This window comes from Anomalospiza imberbis, chromosome 1, assembly GCF_031753505.1.
Source record: "Anomalospiza imberbis isolate Cuckoo-Finch-1a 21T00152 chromosome 1, ASM3175350v1, whole genome shotgun sequence".
Lineage (NCBI taxonomy): Eukaryota > Metazoa > Chordata > Aves > Passeriformes > Viduidae > Anomalospiza > Anomalospiza imberbis.
Genome location: NC_089681.1, coordinates 48,430,637 through 48,449,119, shown reverse-complemented (window position 1 = coordinate 48,449,119; position 18,483 = coordinate 48,430,637). Strand labels below are relative to the sequence as shown.

Here is an 18,483-nt window from a genome sequence, read left to right as displayed (position 1 = left end):
GGAGCTATATGGAAAGCACAACAAAGCTATCATACAGTGCTTTCTCATGGTGCTCATTCTAAAGGCATTGTTAGAGAAAGAGAAGTCAGAATGCTCCTGAGACACAAAAAGCTGTACCACATATAAATGCAAAGTTTATAAATAGATTGAAAGTCATAGCAAGAAATTTTTAAAAATTCCTAAATTGTAGGGTAGGAAGAATGGACAGAATGGGGTAGGAAGAATGGACAGAAAAAAAAATAATTCAAATAAGATTTGTGTATTTTAATGAGCTGTGATTTTTTTTTCTGTCATCTCCAGCAGCCAGCATGTATCCTGTCTCAGAATATACAAGTAATGATACTTTGAATATAGATACTCAGACATGTCTTCAGAGGGTGGTTATGCATGTAACAATCTAATTTATCAAAGCACGAGAATTTATAGTGCCTAATTAAAATGGGATATTCATTGCTAAAATATTTTTTTTTAATGGACTTTAAAATGTAGCCACAAAATCAATGGATATGCCCCTGGTCTGTTAGACACCCATATAAAGGCAGCTTATGAGTAGCAAATACTTAATTTACTGATGGCCAGATGCTCATTTTGGCAAAGATGGCACTTCTGCATGCCCAGATTTGGAGACATTTTTGAAACTGTTGATGACCATCAGAAACAGGCTGCTGGGCTAGCCTTTGGCCTGGTCCATATGGAAGTTCTTATGGTCTTGCTAGTAGAGCAGAGCAAGAAAGCAATCCGTTCTTATTTCTCACAATTCAAAGGTGGAGGAACAAAGTTCTTCTCGTTTGGTGCCTTCTCAAGGCCTCTGCACACAGAGGCAGCAGAGCCTTTGGACACCCCCTGTTCCTGCCTCATACTCCCAGCTTGTGCCTGCCTGTCCCCAAGCACAGGCATGGTATTCATTGCCATTTAAAAAGTACTTTTCCACTTGTCGTCTACCTATAGCAGGGGAATCTAACAAAGTCCTGCTGACTTTTGTCTTCACTGTGTGTGCATCCTAATTCCAGGCAGAAGCATTTCACTGAGGAGTCAGAGGACGCATTATCCCTTTTTAACAGTACACAACCCCAGTCATAATGTATGCCCACAGGAAGAAATGTTTCCCGTGCAGGGAATGACTCAGACTAGGTCAAAGCAGCAATATAAGGAGTGTGGAGAAAAGTGAACAGTAACTGCAACTTATAAAAGGTAGCATTTATCTTAACAGAGTGACAACTGCATTTATCTTAACAGAGTGACAAGTTACAAGGGAGTATTGTGATCTTCTGACTCTGAATCCCACCCTTTAGGAACCACTGATCTGGAATATGAAAAGACTGTACAGGCTGAAAAAATCTTTTCTAATGTGACAGGGTCAGATTGTGCTGAAGCTCACTCAAGTCAAGTGGGCAGGCATTTTCCTTCTTGTTTTGGCCCCATTGACATTAACACTATCATTATTAGTAAAATAAATCTGAATGCAATGCAAATGCAATTGTGGTCCTTTTGCATACTAATGATTGATAACCAATAGATTTTAGTAGATTCAATAGATCCCAATGTTTTTATTTTTTCTGAGTGACTGGCTGTACTGGGAAATAACAACAGTATGAGGTCACCCTGGTAGACTCTCATAATGAAGTGAGGTGCAACAACTATCAGTCATGAAGCTGACTCTGTTTATAAGATTAAACAATGACTAAGCTTTAAAAAAATGCATAAACAGCGGTGTAATAAGTCTGTCATTGAAATATAAGGAATAAAATGAAACTGGTAAAAAACATAACTACATTTTATTATAGCAAGTGAAACACAGCTAGAAAACTGCTTCCTTTCAGTCTAATTGTTCCACCTGCCTGCATACAGCATGCTACACAAAGTCCTGGGCTTAATCACCTCTTAGCTGTGTCATGGCTCTTTCCTGATGGAAAGCACAGCAATGCACCAAATCAACTAGAGACACCAGAAATTATTAAACATGCGTAACCTTTGAGAGTCAGGCCAGCCTTTCTTAGTTTTTGTGTATTCATCAGCCCAAGAAAAAAAAATAGATAAAATCTACAGGAGCTGTACAAAAGCAGATTAACCATTTGATTTGTATCAGAGATGAGTTGTGCCTTGTAATATCTATCAGTTGGACTGTGCTGGGGACAGATGACAAAAGACTGGAGGGGAACCCATGAAACTCTAACCAATGTGGCACAAGAAGTGCATCCTGGGTCTGACACAGAGGAAAAAGACCCATAACCTGGGAACAGCCTGGCTGCAGCTCATTTACGAAGAGAAAGCATTGGTCTTCCCTTGTTGAGGCCATGAGTCTGGTTTCAGAGGTGTCTCTCAGAGGACAAATGAGCTGGATTCCTCCGGCTATGGTGTGCCATAACCTGCATGATACCCTTGGGCTGGCAGGAAACTCATTGGCCCACAGAAGGTCTTGGGTGAAAAGAGGCATGAAGAGAGTGACTGTGTGTAGTTTTATATTGGTCAGATGTGAACAGAGGTTGTGCTGACAGTGGGTCGAGTTGGACTGACTTTACTCAGCTTCTTTTTTTTTGTTTTTTTTTTTTTTTTGCTTGAGACTGGGTAACACTGCTTTGCTCAGGTATCACTTGAATAGACTTCACATTTTTCATTTATGCTTTTTAATCTCAGCACTCCTGAAACTGAAATGTCTCAAGGTACTATTTACAAGGTCATCAGCTAACCTGACTATAAAAACTGAGAGAGCTCATTAAATTAAACTCTCTGATTTACTATAAAAGTCTAAAGAACCAAGTGTACATTAAAAAATCAAGTAAGAAAAGAACAGAAATTAGGAAGAAAATTTCCCCGTTTTTAAGCACTGAGAACGAGAAAAGCAGAGATGTAAAGGGAAAAACTTAGAGCCAGAAGATCCAAACTTCCCCTTGATTCTAAACTTAGATCAGCCACTGGCCCACCGTGCAGATGACTCAGTGCACTTCCTTGAACTTAAATCATTCCTCTTACAAAACTTGTTAAAGAAAGACGTCAGTGTAAATTAGATGTTGTGTCTAAGTTTAGCTATGGCCAATACATAAATATCAGAAATATAATGTGTTCTCATCCTTGTCTGCTTAAGAAAGATGTGTATATACATGCAAATATGCATATATATATATATATATATATATATATATATATGCATAGCAAGGGAGAGAAAGACTTCTTTGGGCTATTTTTACAGTTTCATTTGCTTATATTGTTATTTTGCTGGTGACATAAGAGTTCATAGCTGATTAGAAGTTTAACTGTTTTCAGAGCAGCCTGACTGCCACAACGCCCAAGCACTCTTCATTATTTCAAACTGTCAGGAAAGTTTCAATCCCATCCAAGCAGTGAGAGCTGAGAGAGTACACATTCAGTATATAACATACATGATGGCTGATTTCTTGTGACACTAATCTTCACTCCTGGGGGAAAGGCAGTCATTTATTCATAACTCTACCACTCAAAAGTAACCATTCTTCTCACCATGGAGATAAATGTCAAAACAGAGACCATCCATAGGCTGAGTCTAATCTAATCTGTCCAAAATGAATATATATTTAGATCTGTTGTCAAATCTTGAATAGCAAACCCTTTAGCCTAGGCAGCTATTTCCTCAGTCTGCCCTCTCCATCTATAAATATGCATATCAGAATGGATATATGCTATCAGAGAAGCATATTAATCCTGCTAACGTGGACAGGATATGATGCTGACCAATCCTTCTGATACGAGCAAAGAGTCAGACGACAAAGCACAAGACTTTCAGAAATGTGTAACAGAGGGAAAAATATATTAAGTTTTGTTAAAATATCTCTATCATTCAACATGCACCTGAATTCAGCAGGTCCTCCACTCCCAAGTGGCTGGTCCAACAAATGAGAAGAACAGGGTCCTACCTGGATGTCTGCGGAAGATGGCAATGGAAATTTCCTTTCTCATAAAACTGTTAATTCTGATTGTCCCTCTCCTTTCTCCAGTTCACATTTTCATTTTAGGGATGTCAGCTGGAAGGTGTTTATTTATGCTACATCCTTTCCCATCAAATTATACCTATGGAGTTCCTCATATACTCCTGAAAATGGTTGTCACAATTCTTAAGAATGAGAAGGAAGAGCCCAGAAACTACAGGCCTGTCAAACTTGCTTTGGTGACCAGTAAAATCATGGAAAAGGTTATTCTGGAAGGTATGGAAAAATACCTGAAGGACAATGCAGTCATCAGTCAGCCAGCATGGCTTCACGAGGGAAAAGTCCTGCTTGTCAAATCTGATTTCCCTGTATGACGGGGTAACCTACTGAGCTGATCTAGGAAAGCTGGTAGATGTAATCTTTTTGGACCTCAGCAAAGATTTTTGTATTGTCTGACACAGAATCCTTCTGGATAAAATGTCCAGCAAACAGTTGGACAACCATGTTACATGATGAGTGAGTAAGTGGCTTACAGGTTGGGCACAAAGGGTTACAGCGACTGGAGTGATACCAGACTGGCAACCTGTCACTAGTGGAGTTCTGCAGGGCTCCATCCTTGGCCCTGTGCTCTTCAACATCTTCATAAATTACTTGGAAGCAGGACTGGAAGGGATACTAAGTTTGCCAGTGATACTAAGTTAGGAGGAGCTGACTCCATCAAAGGCGGGGAAGCCCTGCAGAGAGAGGTCAACAAATTAGAGACATGGGCAGTCACCAACTGTGTGAAGTTTAGCAAGGGAAAGTGCCAGATATTCTGCACCTGCAGATGAGATGGGAAACCCTGGTTGTGTGTATAGACGGTTGGAAAGCAGTGCTGCAAAAAGGGACCTGGGGGTCCCGGTCGATGGCAAGTTAAATCTGAGTCAGCAGTGCCCTGGCAGCCAGGAGGGCCAAGCATGTCCTGGGGGGCATCAGGCACAGCACCACCAGCCCGGCAAGGGAGGGGATTGTCCTGCTCTGCTCTGCACTGGGGCAGCCTCAACTTGAGTGCTGGGGGCAGTTTCAGGCACTACAAGATAAAAATAACATTACGCTTTTAGAGAGTGTCCAAAGGAGAGGCATAAGGATGGTGATGGATTTGGAGGAAAAGCCACACAGGGTGTAGCTTAGGTCACTTTGCTTGTCCAGCCTGGAGAGGAGGAGACTGAGGGGAGACCTCATTGTAGTCTTCAACATTCTCACGAGAAGAAGCAGAGGGGCAGGTACTGATCTCTTCTCTCTGGTGACCAGTTTCAGGACACAAGGAAATGTCATGAAGCTGAGTCAGGGGAGATTTAGGTTGGATATCAAGAAAAGGTTCTTTACCTAGAGTGGTCAAGTACTGGGACAGGTTCCTCAGAGAAGTGGTCACAGCACCAACCCTGAGAAAGGTCAAGAAGAGTATGGAAAATGCTCTCAGACATGGTGTGATTTTTGAGGTGTCCTGCACAAGGCCAGGAGTTGGACGTGATGATCCTGATGGGTCCCTTCCAACACAGGATATTCTGTGATATCCTGCTACTGAGACACTGGACAACACCATAGAAAAACCAGAAGTGACTGTCATTTTTCTGTCCCACTCATCTATTTCATACTACCATGCATCTCCATGAAGTTCTTTTTGAAGTGGAATGTCTGAAGCTCATCTCAGAGCCTGAAGAGAAAAAAAACTTCTTGCTGTGGTCCTCACAAAGGAATTATGCTGTTTTAGAGAACCATACCTCTATCTCTTGTAGATACTTCATTATTGAAGTTGCACAACAAATACTATTGCATAAATGGTAAACGTAGGTTACACTGCTTGTAAACTGTCCTATTTCTGGTGCTCAAATATCCTTGTTCAAAACTAAATTCCATTTTTACATTTGGAGGAATATTATCAGCAACCAATTAACTAATTATTTCAAAAGATGAATTAGGTTTCCCACTTATTCTACCTTAGCAGTTCAACCAAATTATCATTTACATATCATTAACTACTTTTCTTGTCTGTGTGTTCCAAGTGAGTAACTGAGCCATGGTTGTACCAAAAAGTACTTTCAAATGTCCCACATAGGTTTATAGTGAATGGGACCTCAGTTATGCCAGTATGGGATTGCTCTAGGAACCCAAGTGCTAAAGGAGATCTGGCCAGCAACCTGCTATGAGTCACTCTGACTTGCTCTGGATTTGCTCTTACAAGTGGGCCAAATCCTTGTCTGGAATAGTTAGACAGATCTGCACTGCAGCAGGATTGAGCCCATGTGTCACAATGCTCAAATACACAAGCATTGCTAGAAAGGGTCTACTTTCCAAAGGTGGCAGAAATGGGTGCCAGGTGACAGCTGAGATGGCACATAATGGTTTTTGTGCAGGAAAAAAATGGATGTTTTGCAAAGTAATAGCTCAGGTAAAATAACTGGAAAAAAAAAAGTGCTTTAATACAACATAAAACAATATTACAAAATAGGAATCAAGAACCATGGTGTCACTTCCAGGCCATGGCTTCTGTACATGTGAAGTAATCATCTGGAAAAGATGCTAGCTGTGGGAGAAGATTATGAACAGGTCATGATCTCACAGCATGGCAAAATGGCCGAGAGAGCAAATGCAACCCTTGTTAGCAAATGCAATCCTTGTTAGCAATGAGCAGCACCTGCAGAAGGAGGAGTTAAAGAAGTTGCTACTTTTTGTCACATCCTGAAGGTGGTCCTTGTTATTAATGGTATTGTAACCATTTCTAGTCTCAACACTTTAGCAAGGATGTTAATAAATACAAATGGTTCATAGATAGTGACACCTGAGGAAAATCTCCCTCATGCTGGGCACTTAAAGATCAACCTCACAGCTTCAAAGAAAGGGCATAGAGGAGAGCAAAACACTGCCCAAGACTACTTATGTGGAGAGGGAAATCTACAGGCATTAGAGATTCTTCAGCAGGCTGCAAATCTCTTGAACTCAAAAATGAGACAAAGAACAGAGTGCTAAACTGCCACGTTTGGAGCAACTTATCCAGTTAATTTGCCATCCCTGCTAGCCTTGGAATCGATATTGCTGTCATACAGAATAGCTCTTTCAGACATTAAATGCTGAATGAATGAGTCCATGAAATCCTATGCCCTGTATTATCTAAAACAGAGTAGATGACCATGAGTCTGCTTGAGTCTTAAAAATCCATGAGTGTAGTTCAGAGGACATGTAGCTCTAGAGGCTAAGTATGAGGCCCTTACATTTTTCAGGAGGAGTTTTCCCTGAAGGTTTTTCCTGAAGACTAAATTATTAATCCTATAACTGAAAAGTAAGCTTCAAAGGTATGAAGGAGCAAGTTCCCCAAAAGATCAGATTTGCTCCTGTTTTCCCATTTTCCTTAATTCTAGGTGAAAACAAGTATAGAAAATAGACAAACTTTATGTTTTGAAGAAAACTGAAAGGTTCTGCAGGCACGTGGAGAGGAGATCAGCACCCTCACAAGCAAATCTTGTGAAAGGCCGATACTGGCTGCATCTGAGTTTACAACAGGGCTCTAAAGAAATTAGCTTTTCATGTTTTGATGACCTATGTAGCTCTGTAACAGATGTGGTGTGGTACCGCATTTCCAAGGGATGGAATCTACAGCAGCTGCCTTTACTGTCTAACTGGATTTTATCACTTTGACTGAATGTCAGGAGGTTTTTACAATATGAGGCTCCAGAACCATGTCTTGCCTAGTCATTCTTGTTTCCTCAGCCCGTTTTATCCATTTCTGCTCCTAGCTGTATAGCAGCATACAGAACTCCAGTAATCCCCACAAAACTCATACTGTAAGACTCAGTACTGCACATTTTCCAAGAGTAACATTTACGATGGCACTTTAATTCACTGGGAATTGAGCCGAGCTTTTCCATGAAATTGTATTTGATTTGGTAAAAAGGAACTTCAGTAGAGTGAGGCTAGGACTATCTCTATTTGATTTACAGCAGAATTTCCATCTTTTGCACATCTTCAATAAATACCAGGACTTGATGAAGACCTTACTTTTCAGGTGGACCGATCCTAAGTTTCATCCTTTGGCTACCAATATGAAGAAGGTATCCAGATTGGTAGTCTTAATCACATTTTCAGTTTTGATGGGCAGGAAATGCAGTGTAGTTATGTGTGAACCCAGAATAAGCTTAAGAGCAGTTGTTTGCTGCATGCTTTTTTTGGGAAACAGTGGCTGGATTTTGTTATGTTGTAAGTCTGGGAAATCATTCACATCTCCCCCTCCCCTCAACAGGTATGTTCTGGGAGGCATGGGGGGTTGGCATTCTTCTCTGACCTGGTCTGCATTTAATCAACACTTTTATCTCACTTTGTAGTAACTCCTAACACATACCATTGACATCATCAGCTAAGTTCTCCCAGTGTTTTCCAGTTTGTCAGAAAAATACTGTCGTTGAAAACAGTTTAGAAGGTGAATTCTAGGCAATGAAGGTGAATGAAGGCAAAGAGGATATGGCCAGCCTGTCTCAAATCCTGGACTTGGATTTTGAAAAATAAATTGCTAGGAAATTGTAATTTAAATTCCTGTGCTTTGTTTTTGAATTGTACAGTCTCAGAAAGAAATAGAATTTAGTTTAAACTAAATTGCTGTTACTTTTCAACATCCTTGAGTAAAGTCCCGGAGATAAAAATAATTAACAAAAGCAGCTATTGCTAAGCTAAAGTGAAGATTTGGGTTCTGACCTCCACTTTGTACCAACAAACTACCCTGAGCCTTTTTGCTGTAGCCATGTACTATCCTCAAAAACTCAAGGAATTCTTTGTCGTGTTGCAGTGTAATTTTTTAGGACAGCTAGTACATCTTCAATCCGAAGAAAGATGCTGCCGTTGCCCAAGCCAGGTGATGCTTGAAAGCACATTATGGCATACAGAATGTTCATTAAAAGCGGATTAGGAGAAGATCTCATCAAACATACCAATTCCGCTTGAAATAAACGGCTTCTAAGCACAGGAATTGTTAGAGGAATGGACCATAGGCGCCGACTAGTTTGGTCTGCATATTTTATAGAGTGTTTTGAGCTGATGTGTGTGGGACTAGGCTCCTTACTCCAGCAGTTCTGATTAGTTTACTCGAACAGAGTAGAGGTGATAAAATGTGGAAACTTAATGAAAAAGATATCCCAGGCATGAAACACTGTAGAAGAATTCTGCCATATAATGAACTAATTAAAAAACAAATTAAATGAAGTGCAGCTTTCACTGTTAGGCTCTAGATTTCTCTCCCCCAAACATTAGACAAAATTGCATTGTTTACAAAAATTTATTAATACAAACTTTACACACTTTATATAACAGTTATCAAAGTCCTAGTTATAGATATCATGTGTGTAATAATATTTTGTTTAAGTTCTTTTTATATTCATTTGCACACAAAATAAGTTCTCCAAGACTAACATCTACCTACTATGACTGTATGTCAAATCTGATCAAATTTTGGTAAGGCTGTTGGCGTTTCTGGAAAAAAAAAAAAGAAATCGTACAAAGGATAATAACCTAGGTGATCACTTCATAATGCTTGCGACTAGCCACTGAACTCTAACTGATAAGGTTATAAACAAAACGTCAAGAGAGCCCTATGTCATTATACCACAGCCGACACAAACACAGCGCACTCTGCCCATGGCCAAAGAACAGAAGGACGACTAAAACGCAAGCCGATGTGTTGCAGCATCGTAGGGCCACTAAATGCCATCCGTGAACTCGTGGCGATTTACAAGGTGAAGAGAAGGCACGAAAGCTGCACACTGCGCCCCGCGTCCCTGCGCCCCGGGAGCGCGCCCGGGCGGGCCGGCAGCGCGGGCGGGGCGGCCGGAGCCGCCGGGGCAGCGCGGGCGGGCGGTGCCGGCAGCGAGCGCAGCCCGGACGGGCGGTGCCGGCAGCGTCTGCCCGCCCCGACGGGCTCTGCCCGGCCCGCTCCGCTCCTCCTGGCCGGGGAAGGAAGGTTTTACCCGCGAGGGTTTGTTGGGGGATTTGGGGGGTTGCTTTCCGACGTCTTGGATGCGGGGCTCGTTTTGTCTTTGGAAAGACTCCTGTAAGGTTTGTGTGGTGAGCTGGAAGGAAGCGGGTACCTACGTGTCCTCCTTCGCTCCCGGCCCGGGCGGGGGACGGGACCAGCCCCCGGGCAGACGGTAAGATAGGAGTCCGTACATAGAGAGATGAGGTGAAAATGGTTTATCTCGTTAGAAACCGGACCACAGGTGAACACTACACATTCTTTTATGACAAAAGTTTGTTTTATGAAATAAATTTTACTAAGCAATAAGCCAGAATGTAGAAAAATACATTTTACCTCCAAACTCAATAAACAAGGAACAAAAACTTTCGTAGTAGTGCATAATTCTTTAGTGGTAGCTACAACAGGGGTTCCTAAACTTGTACAATAAGAGCTTGCATAAAACAGAACAAAGGAGTGAGAGAGCGTTCACAATCTTTTTTTTTTTTTTTTCCAAAAAGAACATAACCCAAAAAGGTGACTCAGGTGGGTTAAACAGAGCTCGGAAAAGTTCGAAGAGAGGATGAGAGGCAGGAGGTCCTACAAGAAAAAGCAATCAAAGAAAAGAGCAACTCCGACCGAAAAATGCAAAGGCGAGAACCCTGCTCATTATTACACATGATGAGAAGCATGGACAGCACTGGAGAGTAACACACTGTACTTTGCATCCAGGTCCAGTACCGAGCTGCCCGGGGCAGTTGGGTAGCGGATCGGAGGTGGGATCGCCTCGTCTTACCTCGACCCTTACGGAACCGGCTCCGGTACAGGCTCCGGCCCGGGGCGCGCCGGGGGCCGCCCCCCGCTCACTTCCCCACTCTTTCCAAACGGGTCCTGTCTCTGCTTTGGCTTTGTTCTGCAACTCTGCCCAGACAGCCAGAAGAGCAGTGCACGGGGCTTACTACTCACTGCCCTTGCTGCTGGTTCGGGATTTTGGGGTTGGGGTTTTGAGTTTGGCTATTTTTGGTTTTGTTTTGATTTTTTTTTTTTTTTTTTTTTTGTTATTATTATTTTAGTTTTGGGGTTTTTAACTATTTCTCCCTCCAACAGGCAACAGAGATGCACAATTTGGATCGAGCTGTTGTTTTCACAAGATAATTATCCTCTAAGCTCATTGTTTGAGGGTACACTAATAGAGATACAACCGGAATCAAAGAAAGCAGGAGAGAAAAAAAAATAATCGAAATCTAGAAGAAAGGGGACGCTGCCCCTCCAGAGAGGCTAGTGGCAAAGGAGCCTTGAGACTCACCAGGGGAAGAATCTACTTCACCAATTCTCCCAAATCAATTTCCTCATAATCCCCCTGGGAGCAGGTCATCCTTCTCTATGTACAGTAGCAAATGGTGAAAATTAATGTCTTCGACCCTGTCTCGGATAAAAATACTATCCTTTTAATTTCTGTTACAAAAATAGGAGTAATATTCAAAACAATGATTGTCTCTTTTTTTCTATTTATTTTATATAAAAACATAAACAGCTCAGGCGAATTCTTGTTGTTGTGCAGGCTTTTCATGAAGAATTGTTCTTTACTATTCTTAGTAGTATTTATATATATATATTTATATATTATATATAACTTAATGATTGGTCCACAAAGTAGATCTGTGCGTTTCTCTAGTGCTTTTTGTACAAAAGAAAAACAATATTATTATCAAAATATTCATTTAATGGCTTTACTTCATACATAAATACATGTTTAGATAACACAGGAGCGGTGATTGTTCAGTCAGTTTGGAAATGACTTTTGTTTTTGTTTAGATTTTGTTGTTGTTGTTGGGTTTATCTCTCTCTCTCTCTCTCTCTCTCTCTCTCTCTCTCTTAGGACTTTGTATACACAGGAGTGGCTGGTTACTCACATCGCTACAAATACGCTACTCGGCGTCCTTTGTTTTTAACTCTTTGTTTATACCTTTTCCCCAGGACGGCTGCTAGGTATTTCTTGACAGCCATTTGTTTCCGGTAGCGGCTGTAGCTGTCCGTGAAGATGCCGTCTATGTGCCGCTTGGTCAGCGGTTCCGCATCGTCCCCCAGGCCGCCGCTGGCACCGCTGCAAGCACCGAGAAGCACAGCTGCATCAGGCGGGGCCGCTCCGCCCCCCTCCGCGCCCCACCGCGCCGCCCCCTGCCCTGCGCAGCCCCGCGCCGGTCGCGGCCCCGGCGCAACACGTTGCGCGGAAGATGCGCGGGGAGACAAAGGCCGCGCCGAAACCCGGTGCCGACGCTGTGGGCGCAAGTGGCGGCGGCGGGAGAGACAATATCTCCCCTCCATGAATTATTCATTGCCGCCGCGAAAGCTGCTCTCCTTGGGGCTTCATTAACGTGTTACCTTCTGCCGAAGGGCAGCCGGTGGCACCGGGCTCGCCCCTGCCCCGCCGGCGGCGGGGAGCCCCGGGGAGCCCCGCCCGGCGGCTGGGGGTGCGCAGGGCTTCAACCGAGCCTCCGCTGCTGCAGCTGAGCCCTCGATCATCGCTCTCGATAAGCTGCTCCCCCCAGCAAACCGTAAGGACTGCCCAACTTGCTAATTTTAAATCGGTTGATTATAAAAATTTATGGAGACAGCTATCGATATAGATATAGATATATAGCTAGATACACACGCATGTGTGTGAATATATCTATATCTATCTATATCTATATCTATATCTATATCTATATATCTATATATATATACATACATATATATCCGTATGCCCGAGCATAGTAACCCAAACCAACCTCTGCGAACACCCGCGCTGACAACCAGGCTCACGCTGCACCGGGAGCGGCCAGGGGCAGCCGGTGCTTGGGGAGCCGGACTCCACCAGACTCATCGTGGGCGCAACGCACTCCCGACCCCGGCCGGGGCAGCTTTGTTCCCCCCAGCCGCGGCCCTTCCAGCGCCTCCGCTGCAGCAGCACCAGCGCCCACCGCGAAAAAGAACAAGCAGAGAGCCTTACCCGACCCGCTTGGCCATCAGGGAGTGCAGATATTTCCTGGCAGATAACTGGCCCAGGAGTTTCCTGTAGGCTTTGTTGAAGATCCCATCGGCGTGCCTGGGCAGAGGGAAGAGCCCGCGGGTGAGCGGCGAGGCCCGGGAGCCGGCTGCGGCGGGTTGCGAGAGCCCGGGCGGCAGCGGTGACCATCCCTCTCCGCCAGCGAGCGGAGGGCGGCATCTCCCCGCGTCCCCCGGGACCCCTCGTCCCCACCCAGATCCCTCCCCGCCGCGCTCGCTCGGTTCCGCGCCGGCTGGGCATTTCTGCTCCGTTTGCGGGAGCATCGCTAGCCCTCCTCGGCGCGGGCGGCTCCCCCTCTCCCTCCCCCGCGCTGCTGGAGGTAAGGCGGCTTTTCCGTTTCTTCTGAGCTTTACACTGGGCACCGGGACCTGGGCAGTATTGTCGTTTGTTTGGGTTCGGGATTTCTATTTTGGTGTTGTTGCTGTTTGCCTGTCAGGTATCATTTCTATTTTTTCCCCCAATCGGTTCTGCCAGACCCGTTTTTCTCCCTACTCCAAAATCACGCCTGAAACCCCGCGAGTTGCAGTCACCTCTTTTCCGGTGGGTAATACAAGGTGTACATCTCGCCGATCATGGAGGACGGATTCGCTATACCGAGGGGCTCTTGGTCGTAGGCGAAGTCCTGCAGGGTGTTCCCGTCCTCGTCATAGACTTCATCCTCCAGCCTGGCAACGAGAGCAGCAAGGAGAAGGAGTCAGCCGGGCTCCACTCCCCGCTGCCGGCTTCCGGCTGCTTCGGTGGCCGCCCCTTGGCGTAGCCGACCCGGGAGCCCCGGGAGCCCCGTCCGACTGCCCCATCCCCTCCCTGCACCCGCCCGCTCCTCATCCCCGCCCTCTCCTCTGCGGGGCAGGACCGCGGGGGAGGGAACACACCCGCCGTCAGGCGTGCTCCAAGAAACCCCCCAAACATGCCCCCCTCCCCCCGCCCTCCGCGGCCCACGCCCCGGCCCGAGAAACATCCCCTCTCTGCCACAGCCGTGGCTGGTGCTTCCCAAGCGGAGCGCACGCCCAGGCGCGCAGGCTGCCGCGCACACACGCGTTTGTGTGCCAGGGGCTGGGCTGGAGCCGAGCAGCCTCCGCGGCCGAGACGGGGCGGTGAGCGGCAGCCCCACCGCCGGGGACCGCGCCCCGCTCCTCCCCGCAGCGCCCGCCGGGACGGGGGGGCTTCGCCTGTTGTTTTTCGTTGAATGGTGCCTCTGCCCTTTGAGATCTCGCCAGTTTTGTGTGTGTCCCAGCCCCCCAGCCCCCGCTCTCTGCCTCCCTCTCTGCAGTACGATGTAGGTCATTGCACGTTACAGGCAGCTATTTTTGTCTGTGAGCTTTAGCGGAGGTATTAATAATAGATGCCGCTAAAGTGTTTCACTCCTGCTAATTCAGGCGCTTGAATGAAGAAAGCCGACTTGCTGCCGGCTAATGGCCTCTCAGGCCACCGAGCCCGCTGCCCCCTAGCCGCACTGCCCAGGAAGATGACGGGGGCTGCTCCGAGCTAGCTCCGACAGGCTCCCGGTTACTGCAAGGACACCTCGGAGCCCCAAAAAAGACCCCCACCTCGGGCAACCTTGCGCTTCCGGAATCACACCCCCCGCGCCCCTTCATCTCCGCTCACCGCACGGCAGTGACCCCCGCAGGGCACCCCGGAACAGAGCCAAGCGCCGGTGGAGCAGGACGACAGCACCGAGCCCAAAACTCCCCCCAAGCCAAGCAGCACCGGTCGCCCGAGCAGAAGACAAGCAGGGTGAGAACAGGCTGCCATCGGCCGTCCCGGACCGGGTACCCTGAGCCCCCAGCCGCAGACCAGCGTAGGAAACTCCCTTGTGCTGGTGCTTCTGGGGGTCCTCCACTCTTGCCCCAAACACAGAAGAATTCAAACGCCCACGGCTCCCAGCTGGAAAGGGACAGCACAGGCATCAGCCTGCGCTGGAGCCCAGCAAGACAACTTCGAACATAGAAAACCAAACAACCTTGTGCCAGCCCCTTTCCCTCTTGAGAAGGGCTGTCATACACAGACAGGTAAACAGGGTAAGAGACCGAATCCCCACCAGCTCCAATACCAGCTTGACAGCTCTCACATGCTCGCAGGCAACGGCGCACCCGTTCCCGCGCCCCGCTCCCCCTGAGCCGGACAGGCGATGCTTGGCCCTTACCCTGGGCGAGCTGCGGGTAACCAGAGGTTGCCAAGGGCCTCGCAGGACAGGGGGCAGAAGGGAGAGAAGCTTTTGGGCCCCGTCGACATGCAACCGGGACCTCGGCCCGCTGCCGCCGACACGCAGAAGAACAGGTGCCCCACTCCCGGGGACTCCACCACAAGAGGCCGTGGGTTACAGTGCCGGGGTCCCGAGGAGAGGAGCTGGGGGATGCCAGTGCAGCTGGTGGAGGGGGTGGACACACAACCCAAGTGGAGGGGATTTCCTTTGGTAACTCTACTCCACATCCCCTCTCATTTTCCTCCCTGGTAAGATTCCTCTGCCCTTAGCTAAGCTGGGACTGAGGGGGGCTGAAATGGTCCCGACGGAGCTCCCGGACAGCTGACGGACCTACCTGAGCGCCGGGTACTGAAGTCCGGCCGCAGGTGAGCAGTAGACGCTGCAGTGCATTATTATGCCATAGACCAGGAGTGCTAAGATCGCTTTGCTACACATTGCCACTCTGTACGGGAGGGAAAGGAAACTGATGTAAAAACAAACAAACAAACAAACAAAACAAAACAAAAAACCCGAAAACAAATAAACAAAAAATTCACTAACAAAACCACAAAGAAACCACCCCACGGCTCACCAAACCCCTGGTCTCTGCTGCCGGAAAATGAGGCAGAGCGGCCCCGGGAGACAAGCGCCCTGGGCAGCCGGGTGCCAGCGCGGAGCGGCTCGGAGAGGAGCAGAGCGGTGCCCGGCGCAGAGAACTGCGGCCGCCGCCCGCCCCGTCGGTGCCCGCCCGCCTGCCCCGGGACCGCTGCGGGAAGGCCCGGCGAGCCACCTCGTGTCCTTACCATTAAACTCTAGACACCCGGCACTGAGAGCGTTTGGCTGCGAAACTAAAACGGCAGGTCTTGAGGGGAAAAAAAAATAAAGACCCAAAATGGGCAGGGGGAGAGAAATCGACCTCTCGCCCAAGTTGCGTCCAAAAGGAGTTAAAACCCTCGTGACATCGCCTCTCCTGTGGGCAAAGGACCGGCAGGATGCAGAAGATGCAGAAGCGGCAGCAGTTAGTTGTTTGCTGGTTTTAGGGCTATCCACTCCAAAAAGAAAAAGAGAGAGAGGAAGCGGGGAAAAAAGATAAAGGAAAAAAGTTTGCAGGTAGCAGCACAGATCTGGAGTGGAGTCTACAAGGTAATTGAGTAAGAGGGATGGAGCGAGATGTCGCCGGAGAACCGAGCGCTGGGGAAGAGGGAAGAGAGCGAGCGAGTCCGGGAGAGAGCGGAGGCGGGAGCTGCGGGCTGGCTGCGTGCGATGTTGTCTTCCCCAGATCTCTCCCCTCACTGAGCGCCTTCAGCCTTCTCTTCTCCTGCTCGGTGGCTCCAAACTTGACCAGCCTTCCGCAGCCTTCCGTCTGATACGCAATTAGCAAGAAAATCTTTGCAAACACCCCGCTTCAGCAAGAGCCCTCTTCGTAAACATTCGCCTGCTTGTCACCTTAGAGGACGGGCAATATTGTTTGTTGCCCCCGTAGTGGTGTCCGGATTTTTATTCATGAATCAAATGCCTTTTTTTTTTTCCTCAGTCACGTAATAATCGGGTATCAGAAAAGACGTCACCACCCCAATTCCTCAAGGAACACAGTTCTGTGTCGTCCTCAAAGATGAGCTTATCAGGAGTCATAAAGCTTCTCATAAACACCAACTCACACTTCCTCCCCCCCCCCCCCAAAAAAAAAAAGGAAAAATAAAACCTAACAATCAAACAAACACTCAGAAAAGCCCCACCGCGCAAACATAAAAGCGTGTTCGCCACAGTAAAGTTTTACCTGACGTGGGAAGGGAAGCGGAGGAGAGCAGTTAGGGGTGGGGCGGGGGTCCCCGGGCTTGTTGGGTTCCCCCACGGCTTTGCTCCGGGTCTTTCCGCGGAGCCAGCTCACCCCACACACAGCCCGGGGCCGCCGCTGGGCGCAGGCCCCCGCGGAGCCGCCCGGCTCTGAGCGCGCAGGCGGAGCAGCCCCGGTGCGGAAACCCCCACTTCCGCGGAGATTTAAGAATATAAGTGCTTAATTTTTTTTGTCCCCAGGCCCCCCTTTAATTTTTTCTTTTTTTTTTTTTCTTTGCTCTCTTTTCTTTGTCTTTTCATTTTCCTTTTTTTTTTTTTTTTTTTGAGGATTGCTAATATTGTTCCCATTACACAAGGCTCCCCCCCGGGGGAAGCCAGCAGCGCCATGACCGCTCTGCGTGTATTGAAGCCGCGGGGCGTAAGGGACAAGCCCCGCGGCCCCGCCGTAGGGAGGGTCCCACGCTCTGCCGGCTCTGCCCGGGGAGGAGGGGGCAGCTTTTCCCCTCACTCCCGTGGCCCTTCCCTTTCGTTTCTCCGCCTTGTGCAGAGACAGATGTGCGGCTCGCAGCGCTTGGCAGAGAGGGAGGGAAGAGCATCGCCATGAGGGAAAAAAAAAAGAAAAAGAAAAAAAAAAAAAAAAAAAAAGTTGATTTGCCGGAGGGACCGGGAAGGAAATCCCTTCTCTGGGGACTTCCCCGCCGCCGGAATAATTTTCCCCCGAAGTGATGCGCCGGGCGCGGGCCATCGGCGGTCTCCCAGCCGCTACAATTGCTGCTCGTCTCCGCAGTCCCCTCCCTCCGCGACCGAAAATGTGCCCTTCATTTCCGAGAATTACCCAAAGAAATACAGGCTTCAGGAGCCATTACTAGACATTTTAATTATTGGGATCATAACCAGAGCGTTCCGGAAGCAGCAATAATATAGTTCTCCTGTTTCCTATTTGAATGGGTTTGGTGTAACATGCTTGGATGAGTTATTTGAGCCCAAATCGATTTCTCAAAAACAACAACAACAAAAAACACACCATACAATTACATTCCTATTACAGTCATTTAAGGTTTCAATATTTTCCGGAGATAAAGGAAATTTGACGTGAATAAATGATTCCCGTAGAAATGGCCAACGATGCGATCCCGGGCGAGGGTGCAGAATAGGGACGGAGCAGGACGCTATCCCCGTTGTCATTCTGTGCCGGGCCTTTCGGGCCGGGATGGAGGGGGAACGGGGCAGGGCAGGGCGCCCGGCGGGGCTGCCGGGGAAGCGGTCACCCCGCCGCTCCCGCTGGGGAAAGCGTCACCCCACCGCTTCCCATAGTAAAAGGGGCACCAGGCGACTCCCGGTAGGAAAAGGGCCACCCCGCGGCTCCCGCTGGAGCAGGGGCACCCCGCGGCTCCCCGCGCCGGGCCCGCAGCGCGCTGGGGCTTCCCCGCCACTCCCCGCGCCCGCGGGCGCGCACGGTCCGTGAGCGGAGAGCGCCACCGCGCGGGCGGCTGCGCACCTGCGGCGCACTGCGGGCGGGCCGGGGCTGCCCCGTGCCCCGGCTGGGCCGGGCTGGGCTGGGGAGAAACCCCCGCCGCCCCGCCGGGCT

The 18,483-nt window shown here is 48.1% G+C and overlaps 1 protein-coding gene and 1 long non-coding RNA gene across 3 annotated transcripts; one reads left to right on the top strand and one right to left on the bottom strand.

Annotated features, from left to right (window-relative positions):
* The first annotated feature begins 8,405 nt into the window (after positions 1–8,405).
* Positions 8,406–11,107, top strand: LOC137474475 (uncharacterized). The gene is made up of 2 exons (XR_010999371.1): positions 8,406–9,655; positions 10,392–11,107. It is a non-coding gene; the product is annotated as an uncharacterized lncRNA (long non-coding RNA).
* A 562-nt stretch (positions 11,108–11,669) lies between these two features.
* ADCYAP1 (adenylate cyclase activating polypeptide 1) lies at positions 11,670–17,032 on the bottom strand. 2 transcript variants are annotated; one of them, XM_068191071.1, is made up of 5 exons: positions 16,879–17,032; positions 15,457–15,564; positions 13,450–13,584; positions 12,863–12,958; positions 11,670–11,974 (listed from the first exon to the last, which is right to left on the bottom strand). In XM_068191071.1, exons 2-5 carry the CDS (start codon positions 15,555–15,557, stop codon positions 11,788–11,790), a joined length of 519 nt encoding a protein of 172 aa, XP_068047172.1. In that variant the 5' UTR covers positions 15,558–15,564; positions 16,879–17,032; the 3' UTR covers positions 11,670–11,787. The 2 variants fall into 2 exon arrangements, with proteins under 2 accessions (XP_068047172.1, XP_068047162.1); XM_068191061.1 differs by lacking the exon at positions 16,879–17,032 and adding an exon at positions 15,905–16,723.
* Positions 17,033–18,483: the final 1,451 nt, after the last annotated feature.

What these genes read in the sequence shown, in the direction of transcription:
- ADCYAP1 (XM_068191071.1), bottom strand. Translation starts at nt 15,557, where the DNA reads ATGTGTAGCAAAGCGATCTTAGCACTCCTGGTCTATGGCATAATAATG. An exon ending in CTTCAGTACCCGGCGCTCAG is followed by an intron (nt 13,585 to 15,456) that starts GTAGGTCCGTCA and finishes TCTCGTTGCCAG; the next exon opens with GCTGGAGGATGAAGTCTATG. An exon ending in TATTACCCACCGGAAAAGAG is followed by an intron (nt 12,959 to 13,449) that starts GTGACTGCAACT and finishes CCCTCTGCCCAG; the next exon opens with GCACGCCGATGGGATCTTCA.